At 42.8% G+C, this 24938-nt stretch overlaps 1 protein-coding gene across 1 annotated transcript; it reads left to right on the top strand.

Moving 5' to 3' along the window:
* Positions 1-20516: 20516 nt before the first annotated feature.
* On the top strand, positions 20517-23613 carry LOC127317104 (probable carbohydrate esterase At4g34215). Its single transcript, XM_051347631.2, has 3 exons — positions 20517-21201; positions 21882-22068; positions 23278-23613. The coding sequence occupies exons 1-3, from the start codon at positions 20596-20598 to the stop codon at positions 23379-23381; spliced, it is 897 nt and encodes a 298-aa protein (XP_051203591.1). The 5' UTR covers positions 20517-20595; the 3' UTR covers positions 23382-23613.
* Positions 23614-24938: the final 1325 nt, after the last annotated feature.

The following is a 24938-nucleotide window of genomic DNA, read 5'->3' as shown; positions in this document are numbered from 1 at the left end:
AATACATGTAGTTATTTCATTGTCTTTCTTTCTTGTTAGCTCATGGCTTATTATTCTGAAGTTAAAATTGTTTGTGCTTACAAGGAAGATGCATGATTGTTTCTATCACATGTATATTTGTTTGTTTCCCTCGACTCTTATGCTTGCTAATTAACCTTGCTAGCCAAAGACCTGTACTGAGAGGGAATACTTCTCGTGCGTCCAAACCTTAGCCCAAACCTATGTCATTTGTGTCCACCATACCTACCTACTACATGGTATTTTCTGCCATTCCAAGTAAATACTTCATGTGCTACCTTTAAACAATTCAAAACTTAGTATCTCTTATTTGTGTCAATGTTTTATAGCTCATGAGGAAGTATGTGGTGTTTTATCTTTCAATCTTGTTGGGCAACTTTCACCAATGGACTAGTGGCTTCATCCGCTTATCCAGTAATTTTGCAAAAAGAGCTGGTAATGGGATTCCTAGTCCCAAACTAATTAAACTAATTAGACACTCCTCCATGTTATGTGATTGATGGACGGCACCCGAAGGATTCGGTTAGCCATGGCTTGTGTAAGCAAAGGTTGGGGGGAGTGTCATCATAATAAAACTAAAATAAAAAGGCACTCCTTCATGGTATGAGATTGTTGGCAGGCACCCGAGGATTCGGTTAGCCATGGTTTGTGAAAGAAAGGTTGGAAGGAGTGCCACACAAAATAAAGATAAAATGGGAGCCGCTCTTTGAAGGTTGTCTGGCAAGGGGGTTAGAGTACCCGCTACCAGTCGTTGACAACAACAAACACCTCTCAAAATGTTACTTTTATTATCTCTATATGATTTCAAAACTGAAAAAGCTCTAGCACATGATTTAATCACTGCTTCCCTCTGCGAAGGGCCTGTCTTTTACTTTATGTTGAGTCAGTAAACCTATTTCCCTCCATCTCAAGCAAGCATTTGAGTAGTTGTGATCAAACCATTATATTGTGATTTGCTTTATCATGTCTTTTATTCTTCCTTGTTTAGTACAAGTTTTATCTGAATGAATATAGCTTTGCAAGTTATCAATGATCATGCGGAGACCATTATGATTGAGTATGCAAGTTGTGCCTTATAAACTTTAACATGAGAGCGCTGCTCAATGAGATAAGTATAATCTGCTAATTGTTCTCTGACCAAGAACGAAGTTTGCCATCACCAACTATGATTTCTTATGCACCTTTATTTGTGATTACTTTATACTTGTTTCAAGTTGAGTTATATGAGGAAGTTGTTTACTAGAATGTCTTGTGTGAATGAATATGATGTTTCTTGTCCGTATTTTATTTATCGACTCTTCACTCCATAAACATGTGGTCCTGTTTACCGAGTTCAGTTTCGCTTGGGGACAAGCGAAGTCTAAGCTTGGGGGGAGTTGATACGTCCAATTTGCATCACTATTTTATATCATAATTTGCTGTTATTCATTGATATATTTCATATTGGGACACAATACTTATGTTATTTCATCTATTTTGCATGTTTCATCATTATTGGAGGATCAAGCACCGGAGCTGTGGATTCTCACTGGAAAAAGCACCGTCAGAACGCAATATTTCGGAAGATCAACTGTGGAAGGAAATTATACCAAAAATCCTATTTTTCAAGATGACGAAGGAAGCCAGAAGGAGGAGCTGAGAAGGCCCAAGGTGGGGCCAGACCACAGGCCAGCGCGGCCCATGGCCTGGCCGCGCCACCTTGTGGTGTGGGGGCCCCACAGCCCCTTTCGCCTCCTTTTCTTCGCGAAACCCTCCGTCCCGAAAACCTAAGCCACAGAGGGTACCTCACGAAGAGTTACAGCCGCCTCTGCGGGGCGGAGAACACCAGAGAGAAAAGAGCTCTTCGGCGGGCAGGAATCCGCCGGGGAAATTCCCTCCCGGAGGGGGAAATCGACGCCATCGTCACCGTCATCGAGCTGGACATCATCTCCACCGCCATCACCATTGATGTCTACGCCCCCTCCTTTTCCTGTAGACAGTGTTGGGCCTCCAAGAGCAGAGGTTTGTAGAACAGCAACAAGTTTTCCCTTAAGTGGATCACCCAAGGTTTATCGAACTCAGGGAGGAAGAGGTCAAAGATATCCCTCTCATGCAACCCTGCAACCACAAAGCAAGAAGTCTCTTGTGTCCCCAACACACCTAGTAGGTGCACTAGTTCGGCGAAGAGATAGTGAAATACAGGTGGTATGAATATATATGAGCAGTGACAACGGCACCAGAAAAGTGCTTTGCCCAGGACAGTAAACAAGCAGTAGTAACGCAGCAGTAGTAACGCAGCAGTAGTAACACAGTGAAACAGTATTTAGAAACAAGGCCTAGGGATTAGACTTTCACTAGTGGACACTCTCAACATTGATCACATAACAGAATAGATAAATGCATACTCTACATTCTTGTTGGATGATGAACACATTGCGTAGGATTACACGAACCCTCAATGCCGGAGTTAACAAGCTCCACAATTCAATGTTCATATTTAAATAACCTTAGAGTGTAAGATAGATCAATTCGACTAAACCAAGTACTAACGTAGCATGCACACTGTCACCTTCATGCTAAGAAAGGAGGAATAGATCACATCAATACTATCATAGCAATAGTTAACTTCGCAATCTACAAGAGATCATGATCATAGCATAAACCAAGTACTAACACGGATGCACACACTGTCACCATTACACCGTGCAGGAGGAATAAAACTACTTTAATAACATTGCTGGAGTAGCACATAGATAAATTGGGATACAAAACACATTGCAATCATAAAGAGATATAAATAAGCACTTCACTATGCCATTCATAACAGTGAATAAGTATTTTGTGAAATATAGCCTAAGAGACCCACACGGTGCACACACTGTCACCTTTACACACGTGGGACAAGGAGTCTCCGGAGATCACATAAGTAAAATTCACTTGACTAGCATAACGACATCTAGATTACAAGCATCATCATATGAATCTCAATCATGTAAAGCAGCTCATGAGATTATTGTATTGAAGTACATAGGAGAGAGATGAACCACATAGCTACCGGTACAGCCCCGAGCCTCGATGGAGAACTACTCCCTCCTCATGGGAGACAGCAGCGGTGATGGAGATGGCGGTGGTGTCGATGGAGAAGCCTTCCGGGGGCACTTCCCCGTTCCGGCGGCGTGCCGGAACAAAGACTCCTGTCCCCCAGATCTTGGCTTCGCGATGGCGGCAGCTCTGGAAGGTTTCTGTGGGTTTTGTCGAACGTCTCAGGGTTTTCGCGACGGAGGCTTTAAATAGGCGGAGAGGCGGCATCAGAGGGTCGAAGGGGTGGCCACACTATAGGGCGGCGCGGCCAGGGCCTGGGCCGCGCCGGCCTATGGTCTGGGGGCCCAGTGCCCCCCCTCTGGTCCTTCTCGTGTGTTCTGGATGCTTCCGGGCAAAATAGGAACCTGGGCGTTGATTTCATCCGATTCCGAGAATATTTCTTTACTAGGATTTCTGAAACCAAAAACAGCAGAAACAAAGAATCGGCACTTCGGCATCTTGTTAATAGGTTAGTTCCAGAAAATGCACGAATATGACATAAAGTGTGCATAAAACATGTAGATAACATCAATAATGTGGCATGGAACACAAGAAATTATCGATACGTCGGAGACGTATCAGCATCCCCAGGCTTAGTTCTGCTCGTCCCGAGCAGGTAAAACGATAACAAAGATAATTTCTGGAGTGACATGCCATCATAACCTTGATCATACTATTTGTAAAGCATATGTAGTGAATGCAGCGATCAAAACAATGTATATGACATGAGTAAACAAGTGAATCATATAGCAAAGACTTTTCATGAATAGTACTTCAAGACAAGCATCAATAAGTCTTGCATAAGAGTTAACTCATAAAGCAATAAATCAAAGTAAAGGTATTGAAGCAACACAAAGGAAGATTAAGTTTCAGCGGTTGCTTTCAACTTGTAACATGTATATCTCATGGATATTGTCAACATAGAGTAATATAATAAGTGCAATATGCAAGTATGTAGGAATCAATGCACAGTTCACACAAGTGTTTGCTTCTTGAGGTGGAGAGAAATAGGTGAACTGACTCAACATAAAAGTAAAAGAATGGTCCTCCATAGAGGAAAAGCATCGATTGCTATATTTGTGCTAGAGCTTTGATTTTGAAAACATGAAACAATTTTGTCAACGGTAGTAATAAAGCATATGTATCATGTAAATTATATCTTACAAGTTGCAAGCCTCATGCATAGAATACTAATAGTGCCCGCACCTTGTCCTAATTAGCTTGGACTACCGGATCATCGCAATGCACATGTTTTAGGGTCTGTTTGTTTGGGCTGCAGCTTTTGAGAAGCAGCTGTAGCTGTTGGGCTGTGAAAAAGCAGCTGTGGAAAGTAGCTGTTGGAAGCAGAGATTTGGTGTTTGGCACGAGTGCTTTTTACGGCTGCTGCTGTTGGTTTTAGGAGTGAATTGCCTGTAATGCCCCTGAGTGTTTAAGATGTTGTAGAAATGATGTTTTGATACTAATTAGCTATTTCTGACTGTTTTATTACATAATTACCATATTTAAGAGCTAAATTACCTGAAGTTACCTGTTATTTTTTTAAATAATTTTAAACATGCTTTTTATCGGAATAACTTTGGAGTGCTTTGTAAGATATTACAAGATTGTTGCGACAATTATATTACAAGGCTTTTCCATACAAATCCAAAAGAACTACTGTACATGTTTAGGCCGAATTTCTCACATCTCATAAATGTTCACAGATTTGAACAAATTAAAATACAAATCAAAGTAAGATCTCTGCGACGGGCGGCGCCGCGGCGGGGCCGGAGTCGGCGGCGGTGTAGGGCAAGCGGCGGGGCCGAGTCGGCGGCTGCAGGCGCCAAGCGGTGGTGCGCCTGGCGCGGGCTGGGAGCCGGCGGTGGGGCAAAGGCCCAGCGGCGGGCTGGCGCCGGCGGCGGGCTGGAGCCGGAGGCGGGGCTGGGAGCCGGCGGCGGGGCCGGGAGCGGCGGCGGGGCAGCGTGGCGAGGCGGTGCCTCCAGCGCTCCGTATCCGGCGGCCGCCGGGATCGACCGCGCCCATCGTGCGCGCCCGTGCTGCGCCCCGTCGAATCCGGGACGGCGGGAGATCTTGGCGCGGTCGGGGCGGGGAAAGTCAGGGCGGAGGGGCTCCCTTGCACGCGGCGGCCGGAAACGGCGCGGTCGGCGGCGCGGAAAGTCAGCGGCGGCGGCCAGTCCTAACCCTAACCGGAATTGAGGAGAGGAAAATGAGGTTGGGGCCGGTCGGGGCCTCTCCGGGTGTGGCCATTTCACAGGCACCTTTGCCTTATATATGGAGTGGCAGGTTTTCCGTTAATATGGTGAAGTATAGAGGGCATTTTAGTCATTCGCAATGCGGGAAGCAGGGAAAAGCTCGGGAAGCACCTCTCGAGCTGCTTTCGCCCGCGGCGGGTTGGCTAGTTCATTTTTCGGCAGCGCTTCTTCACAGCGCTTTTCAAATTTTGGGTGTTTCTTTGAGCTTCTGCTTTTGGACCTCTAAAAGCAGCAAAAGCAGAAGCAGAAGCCCAAACAAACAGGGCCTTAACCAAGTGTCACAAAGGGGTACCTCTATGCCGCCTGTACAAAGGTCTAAGGAGAAAGCTCGCATTGGATTTCTCGCTATTAATTATTCTCAACTTAGACATCCATACCGGGACAACATAGACAACAGATAATGGACTCCTCTTTTATGCATAAGCATGTGACAACAATTAATAATTTTCTCATATGAGATTGAGGATATATGTCCAAAACTGAAACTTCCACCATGGATCATGGCTTTAGTTAGCGGCCCAATGTTCTTCTCTAACAATATGCATGCTTAACCATAAGGTGGTAGATCGCTCTTACTTCAGACAAGACGAACATGCATAGCAACTCACATGAAATTCAACAAAGAATAGTTGATGGCGTCCCCAGTGAACATGGTTATCGCACAACAAGCAACTTAATAAGAGATAAAGTGCATAAGTACATATTCAATACCACAATAGTTTTTAAGCTATTTGTCCCATGAGCTATATATTGTAAAGGTGAAGAATGGAAATTTTAAAGGTAGCACTCAAGCAATTTACTTTGGAATGGCGGAGAAATACCATGTAGTAGGTAGGTATGGCGGACACAAATGGCATAGTGGTTGGCTCAAGTATTTGGATGCATGAGAAGTATTCCCTCTCGATACAAGGCTTAGGCTGGCAAGGTTGTTTGAAACAAACACAAGGATGAACCGGTGCAGCAAAACTCACATAAAAGACACATTGTAAACATTATAAGACTCTACACCGTCTTCCTTGTTGTTCAAACTCAATACTAGAAATTATCTAGACCTTAGAGAGACCAAATATGCAAACTAAATTTTAGCATGCTCTATGTATTTCTTCATTAATGGGTGCAAAGTATATGATGCAAGAGCTTAAACATGAGCACAACAATTGCCAAGTATCACATTATCCAAGACATTATAGCAATTTACTACATGTATCATTTTCCAATTCCAACCATATAACAATTTATCGAAGAAGAAACTTCGCCATGAATACTATGAGTAGAGCCTAAGGACATACTTGTCCATATGCTACAGCGGAGCGTGTCTCTCTCCCACACAAGCATGATGTAATCCAATTTTATTCAAACACAAACAAAAATAAAAGCATACAGACGCTCCAAGTAAAGCACATAAGATGTGACCGAATAAAAATATAGTTTCAAGAGAAGGAACCTGATAATTTGTCGATGAAGAAGGGGATGCCTTGGGCATCCCCAAGCTTAGACGCTTGAGTCTTCTTGATATATGCAGGGGTGAACCACCGGGGCATCCCCAAGCTTAGAGCTTTCACTCTTCTTGATCATAGTATATCATCCTCCTCTCTTGACCCTTGAAAACTTCCTTCACACCAAACTTCTCATAAACTTCATTAGAGGGGTTAGTACATAATCAAAAACTCACATGTTCAGAGGTGACACAATCATTCTTAACACTTCTGGACATTGCTCAAAACTACTGGAAGGTAATAGAACAAAGAAATCCACCCAACACAGCGAAAGAAGCAATGCGAAATAAAAGGCAGAATCTGTCAAAACAGAACAGTCCATAAAGACGAATTTCTAATAAATACTTCCGTTGCTCAGATCAGAAAACTCAAAACTAATGAAAGTTGCATACATATCTGAGGAACACGCACGTAAATTGGCATATTTTTCTGAGTTACCTACAGAGAAAACAGCCCAGATTCGTGACAGATAGAAATCTGTTTCTGCGCAGAAATCCAAATCTAGTATCAACCTTCGATTAGAGGCTTCACTTGGCACAACAAAACACAAAACTAAGATAAGGAGAGGTTGCTACAGTAGTAAACAACTTCCAAGACACAAATATAAAACAAAGTACTGTAGCAAAATAAACACATGGGTTATCTCCCAAGAAGTTCTTTCTTTATAGCCATTAAGATGGGCTCAGCAGTTTTAATGATGCACTCGCAAGAAATAGTAGTTGAAGCAAAAGAGAGCATCAAGAGGCAAATTCAAAACACATTTAAGTCTAACATGCTTCCTATGCATAGGAATCTTGTAAATAAACAAGTTCATGAAGAGCAAAGTAACAAGCATAGGAAGATAAAACAAGTGTAGCTTCAAAAATTTCAGCACATAGAGAGGTGTTTTAGTTACATGAAAATTTCTACAACCATATTTTCCTCTCTCATAATAATATCCAGTAGCATCATGAGCAAACTCAACAATATAACTATCACATAAAGCATTCTTATCATGAGTCTCATGCATAAAATAATTACTCTCCACATAAACATAATCAATTTTATTAGTAATAGTGGGAGCAAATTCAACAAAGTAGCTATCATCAAATATAGGAGGCATATTGTAATCATAATCAAATTTATCCTCCATAACAGGTGGTACCAAAAGATTACTATCATTATAATCATCATAAATAGGAGGCAAAGTATCATCAAAGAAAATTTTCTCCTCAATTCTTGGGGGACTAAAAAGATCATGAAAACCAGCTTCCCCAAGCTTAGAACTTTCTATATCATTATCAACAATGGTGTTCAAAGCGTTCATACTAATATTACTACCAGCATGCAAATAAGATTCCATAGGTTTTTTAATCTTCGCATCAAACAATCCATGTTTTAAATCAGGAAATAGCATAAGAAGCTCATTCTTGTCCATTATGCCAAACTAGTGTAAACAAGAAACAAAAAGATGCAATTGCAGGATCTAAAGGAAATAGCTTCGAGTACTTACAATGCGCCGGAAAATAGCTTAGTAGCCGAGATCCGGAGTGTGAGTACCTTTTACCTTTCCTCCCCGGCAACGGCGCCAGAAAATAGCTTGATGTCTATGCCCCCTCCTTTTCCTGTAGACAGTGTTGGGCCTCCAAGAGCAGAGGTTTGTAGAACAGCAGCAAGTTTTCCCTTAAGTGGATCACCCAAGGTTTATCGAACTCAGGGAGGAAGAGGTCAAAGATATCCCTCTCATGCAACCCTACAACCACAAAGCAAGAAGTCTCTTGTGTCCCCAACACACCTAGTAGGTGCACTAGTTCAGCGAAGAGATAGTGAAATACAGGTGGTATGAATATATATGAGCAGTGGCAACGGCACCAGAAAAGTGCTTTGCCCAGGACAGTAAACAAGCAGTAGTAACGCAGCAGTAGTAACGCAGCAGTAGTAACACAGTGAAACAGTATTTAGGAACAAGGCTGTGGTGACCCAGCGTACCACTGCATGGTGTAGTACACAAGTCGTTGACATAACACAAGTGAAACACCGTTCCACTCATATTACATCTCTCAGAGTGGTACAACAGAAACATATGCGAGTCCAAGGTATGTCTATAGAAGTACACACGAACTGTTTACATAAGATCCACACAGCCTCCTACTTTACAGTGAGGTAAAACTTCAAATAAAACTCCAAAAGAACGACTCGTAGCCTATCTTATTGCTAACTCAAGTTGAAGAGCTACTTGGCTGGCTATAGAATTCTAGCTACTTAGGTGCTATGATTAGGGAAAGGTTCCCTTCTATTACTAGTCTAGGTTTCCATTATAGTTGGTGCAGATGTTGACTCTGTTGACTTCTTTGATTGGATTCTTCATCTTGGTGCAGTTGACTCCTTTGTATTCGAGTTCCACGGTAGTTTCTCCTTCAGTGCCTTGATCTAAGAAGGGGGTTCAAATGGGATAGAATGAGTACGAGCGTACTCAGCAAGTTCATATTAGGAAATATGTGTATCATGCACTAGCTACAGCCATAGACCAGAAAGTCATAGGCCAATGCAAGTTTTTGTAAACATTTCTTCAAAAGTTTTATTTTATTCTGAAAACTATGCCCGTCAGTCTTCACAGGTTGACTAGAACTTCGTGGAGTTCCTTTCCTGCCGCGTTCGCAGTTCCCTTCCCGGAACAGGGAGTGACAGTCACAATTCTTGATACCCTCTGCAGAGGTGCGTTACTTTACCCCACAAGAGATCTTAACCATGTTGCCGGCCGAGAGTATGTCCCCGTCCACACTTCCTTTGGTGTGAGGCCCAGTATAAGATCCAAGCCAATCACTGCCTTCTCCGCGACCCTGCAAACCCACCCTTTTGTCCAACCGTACACCTCCAGTAGACTTCCCCCGATAATACGACTTTACTCATGGTGTACTCCGGACAATCCATCATAGATCGTAGAGCCATCATCACTAATGGATGGGGATTTAAAAGGCTATCCCAACCTACAGCAGTGCCTCCAACACCCCGCCGGCTCTACCAATCCGTTGGCGTGCAGAAGGGAAAAGATACAGCTGACTTCCCCAGAGCCATTATAGATCTTATGGATAACGCGATATGTACGGCGCTAGAATCACTTGACGGCATTGGTACTTAATCCTAGGGTGATATAACCCATGCAATGGAACCTCCACCATATCAACACATACCATGGTTCCATTGCCCACCACATAGTCATATTCATAATTGTAAAATAATACTTTGCTTTTCAATGCATGAGTGATAAGTATAGTACTTTGCATATAGTTTGATACAAATAATCAAATGACATGAGCAAGCGATGAACTTGCCTTTCTTGACTACAAGATTATGCAGGCAAAAGCTTCGATACGTGATAACTCCAAATTCTGAAATACCATCATCGTCCGGTAAGGACAATGTTTAAAGAACTAGCAAAGATGCTATAATGCATAGTATGAGATGCAATCGTTCCGAGCGTAACCTAACTTTGATGATTTAGGATGTATGAGTTGTAAAGATTTCTTTAGGGTTGGTTGCACTTTTAGAATGGTTCTCAAACAAGGTTCTTATTAGGGTTTGGTTATATTAGCATCATATCCAAGTGATATAAGACATCATAACAATCATACACATACATAATAGTGATGGAATAATATATAAAGAACAATTGTCAATTTTAAGTTCTACAACTCATGGTTGATGATTATTTATATTATACTTCAAAAGAATAACTTTTGAAGAACATGTTGTTTAAGAAACATTTAGTATTTCAAAGAAGGATAGGGCTTCTAAGGTTTGATTGACATCCGTACTTCAAAAGAATAACTTTTGAAGAACAGGTTAAATAAGAATATGAACTACTATACATAGGGGCTATGTAACTTTAGAGTTTACTATTGGGTTCATTTAGTTTCACTAATAGGAACTAGTTGGTTCTTAACTTGGGTTGGTTCTATATACAACAAGTATTGACAGGTTTATTACTATGGTTGATTATGGTACCATATCAAAAATGATGGTTAAGGTTTTGCTTTGAGTTAGGGTTTACTATGGCTTCACATTTGCTTCATTAAGTAATCACTATTAGTTCCTAAGCTAAGTGGATTATCATTTCCTAAGTAGGGTTGAGTGGAATAGAAGCATGTGATGTGAATTACTACACAAGATTGGTATTAGGGTTTATCCTTATGGTGCTACTAGGGTTTGATGATTGAGGTTGACCTTAATGGTATGGTATATAGGATAGTGGTTAGTGGTACTAATTCAATTAACAAGTTAGGGTTTACATCTAGGTGGCACTAGTGAATCATATAGGTTTGAACTAAGTATATGGACATGAAATGATAATTTCCTGTGACTTGGTTTTATGCTAGTGGATCATAAGCATGTATTCAATTGTCACATAATATGGTTCTCTATGTAAGGTGAAATTCACATGATCACATGTGATAAGCAACTAGGGTTTTATAGGTATAGATGAATCTCACATGATCACATGTGACACATAGCTAGGGTTTAGGGTTTAAGCATTTTCAAATAATCACATAAAATAATGGAATCAAAGTCTTACTCAATTGAAACTAGGGTTTCTAAGTTATGGTATAACTCCTAAAATAATGATTGGAAATATAAATGTGGTAACTAATTACTTTGAAGCATAATTAGTAATGGTTTGGCATTTTATTAATCTTCACAAGACTTAATAGTTAGAGTAACTCCTATTTTAGTTTAATTAAGAATCAGGGTTTAATAATTGTTATTAAGGTTTAAAATAATTAACTTGTTAACTAAAGATGTTTAAGTAAATAAGTTTTGATTTACCAAAATAATATTGGCTTATAATATTTCTTGAGTTATTACTATTTAAAGAAAATGGTAAATGGTAACTTGCAAATTAGGGTTTATGAATTACCACTAATGATTAAGTTAATGAAAATATGATAAATAAAATTAATTTTAACATTTTACTTAGTTACTGTATAGTTAAAATTTAATTTTTAAACTTCACTAATTATTGAATTCAAATTGTATTTTAAATAATTTAAATGGCATAATTAATAAGGTTAAAAATAAATGAATTTTCATTTTGACACACATTTTTGTTTTATATTTTATTTGAATAGAGTTTATTTTTGTGAGCATTTTGATATATTATTTATATTTTTCTGAGTTGAAATGAAATTTCTATGATTTTGCAAAGTTTCAGACACTTACTGGAATTTAAAATAAAACGAAAATGCTAAAGATACCGGTTCACTTCTAGCCACTGCGACTAACGAGTGGGGCCAATGGCCACGTAGACTGCCACGCAGGCAAAGACCGGTCAAAGCAGACTGAGGCCGTTGACCTCACCGACGTTTAAACGCCGGCGGCCAGAGCACGGTGGCGCCGCCGATTTAGGGTTCCCCGGGACGCGCGAATAGGGTTTTCCGACTCTCCTCGACTCACTGAAGCTGATGGTGGTGTTGGTTTGGCGAGGGAATCACCGGAGCTACGCCGGCGACCATGTCCTGCGGCGGTGCTCTCCGGCGAAGTGGCTAAACGGAGCTACAGAGCATGCTAGGATGATCTAAAGGGCTCAGGAGATGCGCATGCTCACCCTGGTGCTTCCCAGATGGTCGGCGATGTCGATTGGAGATGGAATCGACCTCAACTTCGCCGATCCCAGCGATGTACTGCGGAAGAAGATCTTGAAATTGGCCGCACTCAGACCTCCCCTGGATGCTCGGCTTCTCCCAGATGCTCTCCTCGACGATGCGCTTCTCCACGTCCATGCGATAGCCTCCGAGGTGGCTCCAGTCGACGGTTAGCCGGAGCACTGACCGGCCATGGCGGTGGTTCCAGTGAGAGATAGAGAGCGATTGAGAGAAATTGGATGGGCGGCGAAGAACAAGGAGATCACGGCGATGACCTCCACCTATTTATAGACCAAGGAGAGCTCTGAGGCCTCGACACGACGACGGCGAGGGTCGGGAGGTGGCGGTCTCTGGAAGGTGGTCTGGCGAAGATCTTTTCTCTCCCGCGGATAGACTCGGACGCGAAACGATTAGGGTGAAGTTCTGGAACCTTCTGCCGCGTCCGGGCATCCCTATCGTCGACGAGGGCGGTGTCTACTGGCGATGCCGCGCTGTCGACGCCGGAGAAGAAGACGGCAACGTTTTCCTCTCGCACGATTTTTAAGGCAATCGAAACGGTATGGTGGTCGTGGGTCGACTTCGTTCGTGGGCTGGGCTAGTTCTGGGCTGCACCGTGGGCTGCTGCGGTCCACCAGGTAAGCTTCTCTCTCTTTCTATTTTAATTTTCTATTTTCTATTTTCTGGTTTGAATTTGATATTTGAATTCAAATTGATTTCTGTTTGTTTTTGCAGGTCCTAATTTATGTGAACATCAAAACAATTTGATAATAATACTCACTGTGTTGTTGTGTTCAAACAAATATTTAAGCTTTGATTAAACTTGTTTTGTTGTGAGAGATATTATAAATTTCAAATAGATAGGGGTTAAATGTTTGTCTCAATTACTTTAATTTAGAAACCACATATATTCAATTTGTTTGAAAATTATTAACATGTGCATGGTGATCACATTATTAGGTTTAACTAATGTGCTTAACAACATTACTAGTTCACATATATATACTTATAACTAGAGTTTAAGATAAATGGTAATGAGGATGGATTGAGTTTATGATTTTATGTGGATGATGATTCTTAAAGTTTAAGAAGAGTTGTGAGATGAACTCTATAATTATCAATCAAACTTTGACTTAAATTATTTAGGATGGATCCTATATTCCCCATAGTTAATTCAACTACTTTTATGAGGATTCTATTTTATAAAATTCTACTCCATTTGGTCAATTAAACAAGGTACTTGGAATACCAAATAGAATTGGATATTAGTTTCACTATACTTACCAAATGGCAATTAATCTTAAGTATATATAGCTTTGTTTATACTTGTGATCAATGATACACAAGTTAGGACATATTATTTTATGTGGAGCTAATCCTATGTGAAAGGACTAGGGTTTTGCATAAGCTTCACTAAATTGAAGTATAACTAGGCATGAGGTATGGCAGGGTTCTAATTATAATCCAAGTTAATCCATGGGTTGGAATTCAAATGTAGTTTAGGGTTTAAGTAGTGATCACCAATGTGATACACAACTAGGATTAGAATATGAACATAAGCTTTGGTTATGTTTCACTAATGGAACATGGCTCTCATCTACAAGATTAAAGGTTGGTTTAAACAAGTAAGATGTAATACTACTCTAAAATTCTCTAGAATAGACATGGCTATGGTTAGCATCTATAATCTCTCTCACTTCTAAATATCTTGTAATAGCCTAAGGTCCTACTCAAGATATGATGATATGATCCTCTAAATATATGGTTTGCCTAGGGATTCTACCTTGCAATATTCTGTAGCTTGTTCTTCAGGAAATCTGATAAACCTGCATCTTGTGGTATGCCTCCACCTCCTAGCTTCTTCATCTTGATCCTAGCTAATTCACATGGAGTGCCTCTATGTGTTTGTTCCCATGTATCATGGTACTTGATGAGCAAATGGATGAAGGGTGTGGCTCTATTTATAGGCTTGGGCAAGCTCTAGCATCATGACACATAGGTGGTGACTCTTGTGTTGGTTAGATGACTAAGGTGCTTGGGTGTCATGCCCTCATCCATAGCAATCCTTTGAGCATGAGGTGGCATAGCTTGGAAAGCAAGTCATGTAGATATTTTCATCCTATGTGGCAAGATCATTATCCTCTCATATGATTTATTTTTGGATAGCCAAGTGGAATTTGTTACTAAATATCTTGTGGATGGTTTTATTATTGTGGATGAGTCACTATATCATATTGGATTGGATTTATATTATAATATTGATCAAAAGATCAAGGTTGAAGGTTATTCCTAAAATTTGGATAGTTGGTGTTTGATTTCACCAAGGCATGATCATATGAGTTTCAAAATACTCATAGTCAGTTTGATTCAAATAGTTTGAACTATAAATCGTAATGTAAATGGATTTAGTTTTATGATATTCCATATACTTAATAAGTTATGATTTAAATAAGAATGTGTGGCTTTTATGCACTTTAGACCCTGTGGTTTACCTTATTTGGTAATAAGTTTAGAAGTGAATTGATTTACACACAAAGGTAGTTGCTAACTTTTAAGTGTTAATAAGTTAGGGTTTGATTCATAAAGAATGTGTTGTTGTAAATATAATTCCATTTGATCTAATCCATAGATCAAATCATCTCTACCCAAAACAAGGTTTTAACAAAGATCACAGTGAAGTTTATAGCGCTTGACTTGATGATCTACTTCAGTTCCAGCAAGTCAAGTGAAACTTCAGTTACTGTGGTAAGTTTTATTTGAAAGCGCGAAAATTCCCCGGATTTTCTATGCATGAATGCAATGCACACTTTGGTGTTTTCTCATTTTGTAGCCTCTAAACCTGGGATATTACAAAGGCCTAGGGATTAGACTTTCACTAGTGGACACCCTCAACACTGATCACATAACAGAATAGATAAATGCATACTCTACACTCTTGTTGGATGATGAACACATTGCGTAGGATTACACGAACCCTCAATGCCGGAGTTAACAAGCTCCACAATTCAATGTTCATATTTAAATAACCTTAGAGTGTAAGATAGATCAATTCGACTAAACCAAGTACTAACGTAGCATGCACACTGTCACCTTCATGCTAAGAAAGGAGGAATAGATCACATCAATACTATCATAGCAATAGTTAACTTCGCAATCTACAAGAGATCATGATCATAGCATAAACCAAGTACTAACACGGATGCACACACTGTCACCATTACACCGTGCAGGAGGAATAAAACTACTTTAATAACATTGCTAGAGTAGCACATAGATAAATTGTGATACAAAACACATTGCAATCATAAAGAGATATAAATAAGCACTTCACTATGCCATTCATAACAGTGAATAAGTATTCTGTGAAATATAGCCTAAGAGACCCACACGGTGCACACTGCTTGTCACCTTTACACACGTGGGACAAGGAGTCTCCGGAGATCACATAAGTAAAATTCACTTGACTAGCATAACGACATCTAGATTACAAGCATCATCATATGAATCTCAATCATGTAAAGCAGCTCATGAGATTATTGTATTGAAGTACATAGGAGAGAGATGAACCACATAGCTACCGGTACAGCCCCGAGCCTCGATGGAGAACTACTCCCTCCTCATGGGAGATAGCAGCGGTGATGGAGATGGCGGTGGTGTCGATGGAGAAGCCTTCCGGGGGCACTTCCCCGTTCCGGCGGCGTGCCGGAACAGAGACTCCTGTCCCCCAGATCTTGGCTTCGCGATGGCGGCGGCTCTGGAAAGTTTCTGTGGGTTTCATCGAACGTCTCAGGGTTTTCGCGACGGAGGCTTTAAATAGGCGGAGAGGCGGCGTCAGAGGGTCGAAGGGGTGGCCACACTATAGGGCGGCGCGGCCAGGGCCAGGGCCGCGCCGGCCTATGGTCTGGGGGCCCAGTGCCCCCCCTCTGGTCCTTCTCGTGTGTTCTGGATGCTTCCGGGCAAAATAGGAACCTGAGCGTTGATTTCGTCCGATTCCGAGAATATTTCTTTACTAGGATTTCTGAAACCAAAAACAGCGAAACAAAGAATCGGCACTTCGGCATCTTGTTAATAGGTTAGTTCCAGAAAATGCACGAATATGACATAAAGTGTGCATAAAACATGTAGATAACATCAATAATGTGGCATGGAACACAAGAAATTATCGATACGTCGGAGACGTATCAACCATCATCTTCATCATCATCACCGCCATCTCCACCGCAGCACCTCGTCACCGATGTAGCAATTTGGGTTTGATCTTGATTGTTTGATAGGGAAAACTCTCCCGGTATCTATTTCTACTTGTTGTTGATGCTATTGAGTGAAACCATTGAACCAAGGTTTATGTTCAGATTGTTATTCATCATCATATCACCTCTGATCATGTTCCATATGATGTCTCGTGAGTAGTTCGCTTAGTTCTTGAGGACATGGGTGAAGTCTAAATGTTAGTAGTGAACTATGGTTGAGTAATATTCAATGGTATGATATTTAAGTTGTGGTGTTATTCTTCTAGTGGTGTCATGTGAACATCGACTACATGACACTTCACCTTTATGGGCCTAGGGGAATGCATCTTGTACTCGTTTGCCGATTGCGGGGTTGCTGGAGTGACAGAAACCTAAACCCCCATTGGTATATCGATGCAGGAGGGATAGCAGGATCTCAGAGTTTAAGGCTGTGGTTAGATTTATTCTTAATTACTTTCTTGTAGTTGCGGATGCTTGCAAGGGGTATAATCACAAGTATGTATTAGTCCTAGGAAGGGCGGCACATTAGCATAGGTTCACCCACACAACACTTATCATAACAATGAAGATTATTTAGCCGTATGTAGCGAAAGCACTAGACTAAAATCCCGTGTGTCCTCGAGAACGTTTGGTCATTATAAGTAAACAACCCGGCTTGTCCTTTGTGCTAAAAAGGATTGGGCCACTCGCTGCAATTGTTACTCTCGCACTTTACTTACTCGTACTTTATTCAACTGTTACATCAAAACCCCCTGAATACTTGTCTGTGAGCATTTACAGTGAATCCTTCATCGAAACTGCTTGTCAACACCTTCTGCTCCTCGTTGGGATCGACATTCTTACTTATCGAAGATACTACGATACACCCCCTATACTTGTGGGTCATCAGGGCTTCCAGGCCACGAATCTCCGGGGGTTGGTGGTAGTGGGGTTCGAGAGAAATCCTTGTCGGCTCGTCTGACACTGACGCAGATGCGTCTGCTGGTGTCGTCATACCTTCTTGAAGGGCATCGAGGGTAGCCCTCCTCCACTTCACCCCAAGGATAGGGAAAACCTAGATCCAGTTCGCTGGTCTGGGCTGCAGTGTCGTGTTGACGCTGCATCCCTTCTTGAAGGTGATGCATTGGTACTTGGTGATCCGAGGTGGTTGTAGCGTGGTGGGACAACTTCGGAGGGTGCTAGTAGTTGTTGGGCGCCATTGTTTCGTCGATCTGTCATTGGCTTCCTTTGTATCTTTCTTTTGGGTTGAACATATTTCTGTTGTTCCCCTAACACTTTTATTTGTACAAACTCGTGTTTGGTGTAGTTGTTTTACTTACAAAGCGGGGAAGCAATTGTATTCCATGTTTTTGGAAAACCTTGTTGTCACAGATATTACAAATCTATATCTATACCTAATAATAAAGGAGCTAGCGTTTCCGTGGTTTGGTCCGTCGTGTTTGCGCTTTCGTCCGCCTCTCTATGCGTCTTCATAAGTATACTTCGGACGTTTTCCTTTGTACGTGTTTCTTGGTCGCTGTCCAACTCCCGGATCGATCTGGCACGAACAAACCTGAAGAAAAGTAGTAAAAGAATCAGCGCAACGATCGCCCTCCTCCTGCGGTCCTGCCCAAATCCGGATGACCTTCCAAAGCAGGCCCTGGCACCACCAGTTTCCGTTCGGAACGCAAACTGCTACGACGTTTTGCATACCAACAGGATCTGGTCTTGCCATCCGTGGTACGTCACGAAGCTGAATCCAACACGAAGTCCATCCCCGTCCTCGATGCTTCAATAAAAACCACACCGACACCGACGCAGGCCTAAAGCTTCCTACTATCGCCTGGCCGCGACTACCCGGGACCCCCTTTGCTCGATTACTTGCCGCCGTCTCCGAATTTCGTGTCCAGGAGGGTAAGCCAAACGGTGGCAGCGAGCTTCGCAGCGTTGGCGATGATGTCGCAGGCGCTGCCGACCATGGAGTCCAGAAAAAAGAGGATCTCTACGGCGTCCTTGGCCTTCACAAACAGCACGCGCTGCTTGGTGTCTACCACAAGCACGCGCTGCGCCTTGGCATCTACCAGAAGCTTCAGGTTCACCGGCATCAGCGCGGCTATATTGGTTGGCAATTGCCAGTGTTGGGGATGTTGGAGCATGCAGTTGGACCCCGTACGATGATGGGGGCGGCTGGACAGGCTGGTCATCGATCGAGTCGCCACTCGCCGGAGGATGAGAAGTACCTTGCACCGGCCGACGACCTGGGAGAGGCTGGCTGCGCATCCTGGTGGCGTAGCAGGTTGCGATGGAGGAGCTAGCTGCTGATCGATGCACTGGACGGCAACACGGTCGATGTCTGACGAGAAGGCCCTGCCACAGGACAAGCGGGCTTGCACGTTCACGCGGCGTAGCAGGTGCAGGTCACGATGTTTCCGTCTGCTCAATGTTGGGCCATCAACGTTCTTCAGTGCCAAGCACCCTGCCCATTAATCTCACGCCTACTCCCCTAGAAGGTGCTCTGCAGCAACAAGATGGCCATCTCTGAATCGCTCTATTTGGTGGTTGTGGCCTACGGTGGGCTTTCTCCAGGCGAAAATAAATTACGATAGCCCTGCTGTTGTGTCTCTCAAACCAAGTATTGAGCCATCTTGATTCTGTATTTGCTATAATAAAAAAAACTACGGCAATATGCATGGAGCCTTGATTACTGATTTGATTCACTGCGAAGAAGGCAAACAGCTGGGGCAGCGAGCAAGACTAGCAGATAGGGCCACAACGCGTAGGGCGGCCAGCGACACCGCAGGCGGCTTGCGGGAGTTTGCAGTCAAGGGCGATCTGCCGACCTACTACTGGTCGACATTTTCCTCGCATCACCCAGTATGCCGATCGATCATGTGAGGTTCTACCATAACTCCATGTAAAATATGATTACAAAAAAAATTGTTTCAAAAAAAAAGGATTACAAAAAAGTTCATATCAGCTTATTAGTGATAGTGATATGTGGAGATAGAAACTGATTTAACGCAATTAGACAATTCATAGATTATGCTCATTTTTTTAAAAGTTGCAGACAACTTAAACATGAAGAGGAGCATGGATATTGGACATGTAGTATTGATATGTGTAGTTTTCATAAATTGTCATTGAATTTATGTTGCTTGTGCACTTTATGATCTATTTAGATTGTGTTTTTCTTAATATCAATAAAAGATTGAGGCATAAGCGTGTACTGAGCCCAAGGTTATGCCAATTGACTTTGGTGCAAAACTTAGCTCATACCGATATATGTTTAGCAAAAGTTATTGTTTTTCATTTCCGTTCCAACGCACGTTTGAATTATGGAATGGGGTGAGTACTAAATTTTTGAACCGTTAGCAAAATAAATTATGGAACAGAGTGAGTAATAAATTTGGTTTCATATCCTCATAAATTTAAGGATATAGCCAACTATTATTATAAGTATGCGGTATTATAAGTAGATGCAGCGAGGGGCTTGCAACCTAATATTATTATTATATTACGTGTAGGAGAAAATATGACTTAACGACGATGGGGATAAAGAGGAGAACAGTCAATATATTAGATATTTGGTAACCCGGTGCAACGCACGGACACTTTTGCTAGTTTAATTTAATGCTGAAACACTTTTGTTTTTTTGCTGAGAGGGACCTGCATGCACGTGCTGGATCTGGACGGGATCTGAATCAGACGGCCCTGATCTATACAGCGTGCACGCCTGAATTAAATAACAGTCGATCTCACTTAATCTCACTGAAATGTCCTTTGACTCTGGTCCACCAACCGCACAACACTTTGCCCCGCTCCTCAAGAAGGGAAGAAGACTCTTGTCCCTTTCTTCCTCGACGCGATTCAAAATTCCTTCTCCTCTCAACCTCCAACGTTGCCAGCACCGCACCGCAAGCCAACCATGGCGCCTCCTCCTCTCTCCCTCCTGCTCCTCCTCTGCCTCGTCGCCTCCGCCGCGGTCCGGCACGCGGCCGCCGACGTGCCGCCGTCCAACAAGCTCATCTTCATCCTGGCGGGCCAGTCCAACATGGCGGGCCGCGGCGGCGTCGTCGGCACGCACTGGGACGGCCACGTCCCGTCCCCGGACTGCTCCCCGTCCCCGTCCATCCTCCGCCTCTCCCCCGCGCTGCGCTGGGAGCAGGCCCGCGAGCCGCTGCACCAGGGCATCGACGGCAACCACACCTGCGGGGTCGGCCCCGGGATGGCCTTCGCCAACGCCCTCCTCCGCTCCTCCGCCTCCGCCGGGGAGGTGCTCGGCCTCGTGCCCTGCGCCGTCGGCGGCACGCGGATGGCGGAGTGGGCCAAGGGGTCGGAGCTCTACGAGGACATGGTAAGGCGGGCCAGGGTGGCCGTCGAGACGGGGGGACGGATCGGGGCCGTGCTCTGGTACCAGGGGGAGAGCGACACCGTGCGCTGGGCGGACGCCAACGAGTACGCGCGCCGGATTGGGATGCTTGTCCGTGAGCTACGCGCCGACCTCGCCATGCCGCACCTCCTCCTCATCCAGGTCAATTCAACTTCCTTCTTCCTCCTTACTAGTCAACTGTAGTCAGTTGGTTCTTGCCTCTTGGTTGGTGGCCTGCCGATCGTAGGATTGAGTAGTTCGGCAGACGGCAGGTTTGGTGGGAGCATTTGCTTGATAGATCTGCACGATTTGGATATAGAATAATTGTCATTCTTAGTGGAGGGACATGGCTACTACTACCTTTGCTTGTCAACTGGGCATGGTTGGTGGAGGAGATCTTTCTTTCCCCGAGAAGCAAAGAACACTAGTCTTCCCATTTTCTTTTCTCCTTTGTATAGTGGGCGATCCATACAGAGCAGAGTAGACGATGGCTTAGAATCAAGGATCCACATTTGGGGGCACCTGGTCCTACCGTACTGGAGCAATATACCATGGTAATGGACATTTTTGTGCCTCGGATGCCTATGGAAAGAATGTGCCATTTCAAGATCTGTGCACGTACGATTTGATTGCTGCCATCCCTATACAAAGAACTGAAGAAGCACAGCCTCATATATGTAGACAACACTTGTAGTACTATGCAGAGCACCAAGGTTAACGTGCATTGTTTCTACCTCAAGTCCAGCAATTACCTGTAGCATACTATGTTGAAAGTACTAGTTACAGACATTTACGACGGATCAGCGCTCACTTCTTACGATTCGCCCTTGTCGATGTTTCAGGTTGGGCTAGCGTCAGGGCTTGGGCAGTATACCGAAGTCGTGAGGGAAGCTCAGAAAGGATTGAAGCTTCGGAACGTGAGGTTTGTTGACGCCATGGGGTTGCCGTTCCAAGATGGCCATCTGCATCTTAATACTCAGGCTCAGGTCCAGCTCGGACATATGCTGGCTCAGTCCTATTTGACTTATGGTACATCCACACACTAGTAGTAGTACTTAAGAGATCCATTTCTTTTAATTGTTGTCCATGTTGGTTTAGTTTCTCCTCTGAACTCTTATTTGAGCAGCATTCTTACAATTCTTCAATTGGATTGGTATAAACATGCCATTTTAATCCATCCCAAGTTCTTTATGATCAATGCAAATGAGTTTGGACAGCCACTAGAGTCGCTGTTTCATGATGGAAATTTCTCCATTTTTTGCAAATTGCGTTCGAGAATGATAAGCATGTGGAGCTTCGCCATTATGATCAATGATTTTTCTTTTGGCCAATTGGTATACGCATGAATGGAGCTTCACCATTAGTTGCAGGAATTGAAAAGGCCTTGTTAAACGATGTCAAGCGCATATATAAAGCCAATCAAACCATCGGTAGAAATATAGGGGTGATGAAATTAAGTTCAGATTCCACAGTAGGTCCTGTCCTTTTTTTCACATAGAAATGGAATGCTAAGAACCCCTTAAGAACTTATTGTGCAACTGTCCATGTCATTTTTCTTTTCAAATTATGTGTGTTAGAAATTTAGTTTCGGTGAGATACATTGTTTAGTTTTATGTAGAAAAAATTGAGGTTGTGAAAATTTGAAGATAAATTGAAGAACAAGCTTTAGCATTGTAATCTTCCCAATATTGTTAACAAAAAAACATGCAAATCCAATGGTCCCGGTATGCAATAGCTGTGCAATATTGAGATCTGCCATGTGACCCAACTGTGCAACTGATTGCTGTCACGTATGTCATGGATTACTTATCTTAATGTGATGTCAAGGCCAGAGTATGTACTCTCTCTCTCTCTCTCTCTCTCTCTCTCTCTCTCTCTCTCTCTCTCTCCCTCTCTCTCTCTCTCTCTCTCTCTCTCCCTCTCCCTCTCCCTCTCCCTCTCCCTCTCTCCATGTTACAGCTGACTAGCAGAGTTTCGAAGAGTAGCTTGCACTTGGTAATGGTGATGCTAGTGCGGATCCAGAAAAGATTGCAAATATATGTATCAACACAGGGTGTGGACTCATTTGTGGGAAGATGAAAGTCATCTAAAGAAAAGATCACATGCATTAGAAGTTACAGTAATTTTGTAGCCAAGTACTATGAAACTAGACTGAGGCTGGTACTACAAATTAATTCTCTGGTCTGTTCTTAGCAGCTTATTTATTGCTCCCTTGTTTTTCTTTCTCTGGGGTACTAGGGTATGCGCATCCTCGAACCCCTGCACCATGGTGGCTGCAAACTATGTTGGCTTGTTGCTTCGTTTTACTTTGGAGGGAGCCATACACACGTATTCTTATATAATCAAACAGAGGAGGTGAAGATGAAGAAAGCCACCTGCTGGCTCTGTGCACATAATACTATACCAACATACTGACCGACAGAAGGTCATTATTTCAGGTCTATACATACATTCAAGAAAATTCCCCAAAGTGGTCATACACATTTTGTTTTCTTTGGTAAACCTGACTAACTCTAGTGTATGTAAACTCAGTGCAAAGAGTAATCGACAATCTTTTTAACATTGCTTGTACTTCGTCCAAATTCTATGTTTGTTCGTTGATCACATTAGCTGTGTCGGGATTGGTTCATGGACCAAGTATAAAATCCTGACTATATCTTAGTCTACCATTATGAAGCGGCCTTTGCCAGTGAAGAAAAATAAATCATGCACATCATCTTAATTTGATCAGGGTGCAACGGACTGATCATCCCACACACGAAAAATGGACATGTAGCCTACATATTAGACACTGGATTGATTATACGCTGCCGGGGTTTTAGTTCGGTCATGCATCTATGGTACCGTTGGTTCAACGTCAATGGAATTTGTGGTTAATTTTATGTTACGGTTGAGGTGCAGAGGCAAAAGAATTGATTGAGGACTGGACACCCATCTTTTGTATTTTTTACAGTTTTTTGTAGCTGATGATTCAAGCATCCACACCTCCTGGCAATTTATGTTATATTTTTTGAGAATTGGCTGCTGCTTTTTTTTTAGAACGAAGACCGCCTCAAATCTCCCGGTGGAGTTTCTATCCTGACATGAAGTTCTTCTGGTGAAAACCTAAGCTCTATCAGGGGCGGACGACAGGTGGCAGACGCGAGCTCTAGACCCTTGCGATGCGATGGGTTCACGTCAGTTAAGTAGATGGCTCCGTGATCGAGGGTAGCGGATGTCAGGGTGGCGGCCCTGGATGGTGGTTGGGCATTGAGACACACATGGATTGGTGTTAAATTGAATATCTACTATATTAAATGGCTAGAGGTGATGTCTGGTGGGTAATACGTCCTCCTCCCACACTGCGGGAAAAAACCCCACTCCCACACGCCCTCCGTGCCTTAAGCTAAGAAAAAACAGCAAAACGGAAATAAACTCAAACATTATCCAGTTCATCCTCGACCATGCCCCCATTGATGGACGCCTATTTGACTTTTTTCATATAAAAATATATTCAAAATTTGGAAAAAGTTCAGGCATTTTTTCAAGAAAAATAAAATCAAGCAGGAACCCCAAAACTGGGGCTCCAAGCGGTATCGTTAGGGGGGCGGATTGGAGTTTGAATAATTCAAACTATGTGGATGTAGAATCAGGGCATCTATTACAATTTGTACTAATACTTGTGGTTCGCGGGACAAAGCGAGTCCCGCTTTTGCCACTATACGGAAAAAACAGAAGTTAAATAAAAACTAACCGGACAAACACGGGGGCTCCTGCACGCCAACCGGTGCGACAGTTGCGGTGGGCCGCACACCTGGGCGTTCCCTGCAGCGGTCAGCTGGGACGCGGCCCAACATGACAAGTAGTATCTTTTTTCTTTTTTTCTTTCCTTTATCTGTTTACTTTTTGTTTTTCAAAAT

Source organism: Lolium perenne, chromosome 1 (assembly GCF_019359855.2).
Source record: "Lolium perenne isolate Kyuss_39 chromosome 1, Kyuss_2.0, whole genome shotgun sequence".
Taxonomy (NCBI): domain Eukaryota; kingdom Viridiplantae; phylum Streptophyta; class Magnoliopsida; order Poales; family Poaceae; genus Lolium; species Lolium perenne.
Note: the sequence above shows the minus strand (reverse complement) of the source record. Positions and strands in the feature narration are given on the sequence as shown.

Bases quoted from the DNA above. Each gene is read 5' to 3' on its own strand.
- LOC127317104 (XM_051347631.2), top strand. From the start codon at position 20,596: ATGGCGCCTCCTCCTCTCTCCCTCCTGCTCCTCCTCTGCCTCGTCGCC. The intron at 21,202-21,881 runs GTCAATTCAACT...TCGATGTTTCAG, and splicing joins CGCACCTCCTCCTCATCCAG to GTTGGGCTAGCGTCAGGGCT. The intron at 22,069-23,277 runs GTACATCCACAC...CTGGGGTACTAG, and splicing joins TCAGTCCTATTTGACTTATG to GGTATGCGCATCCTCGAACC.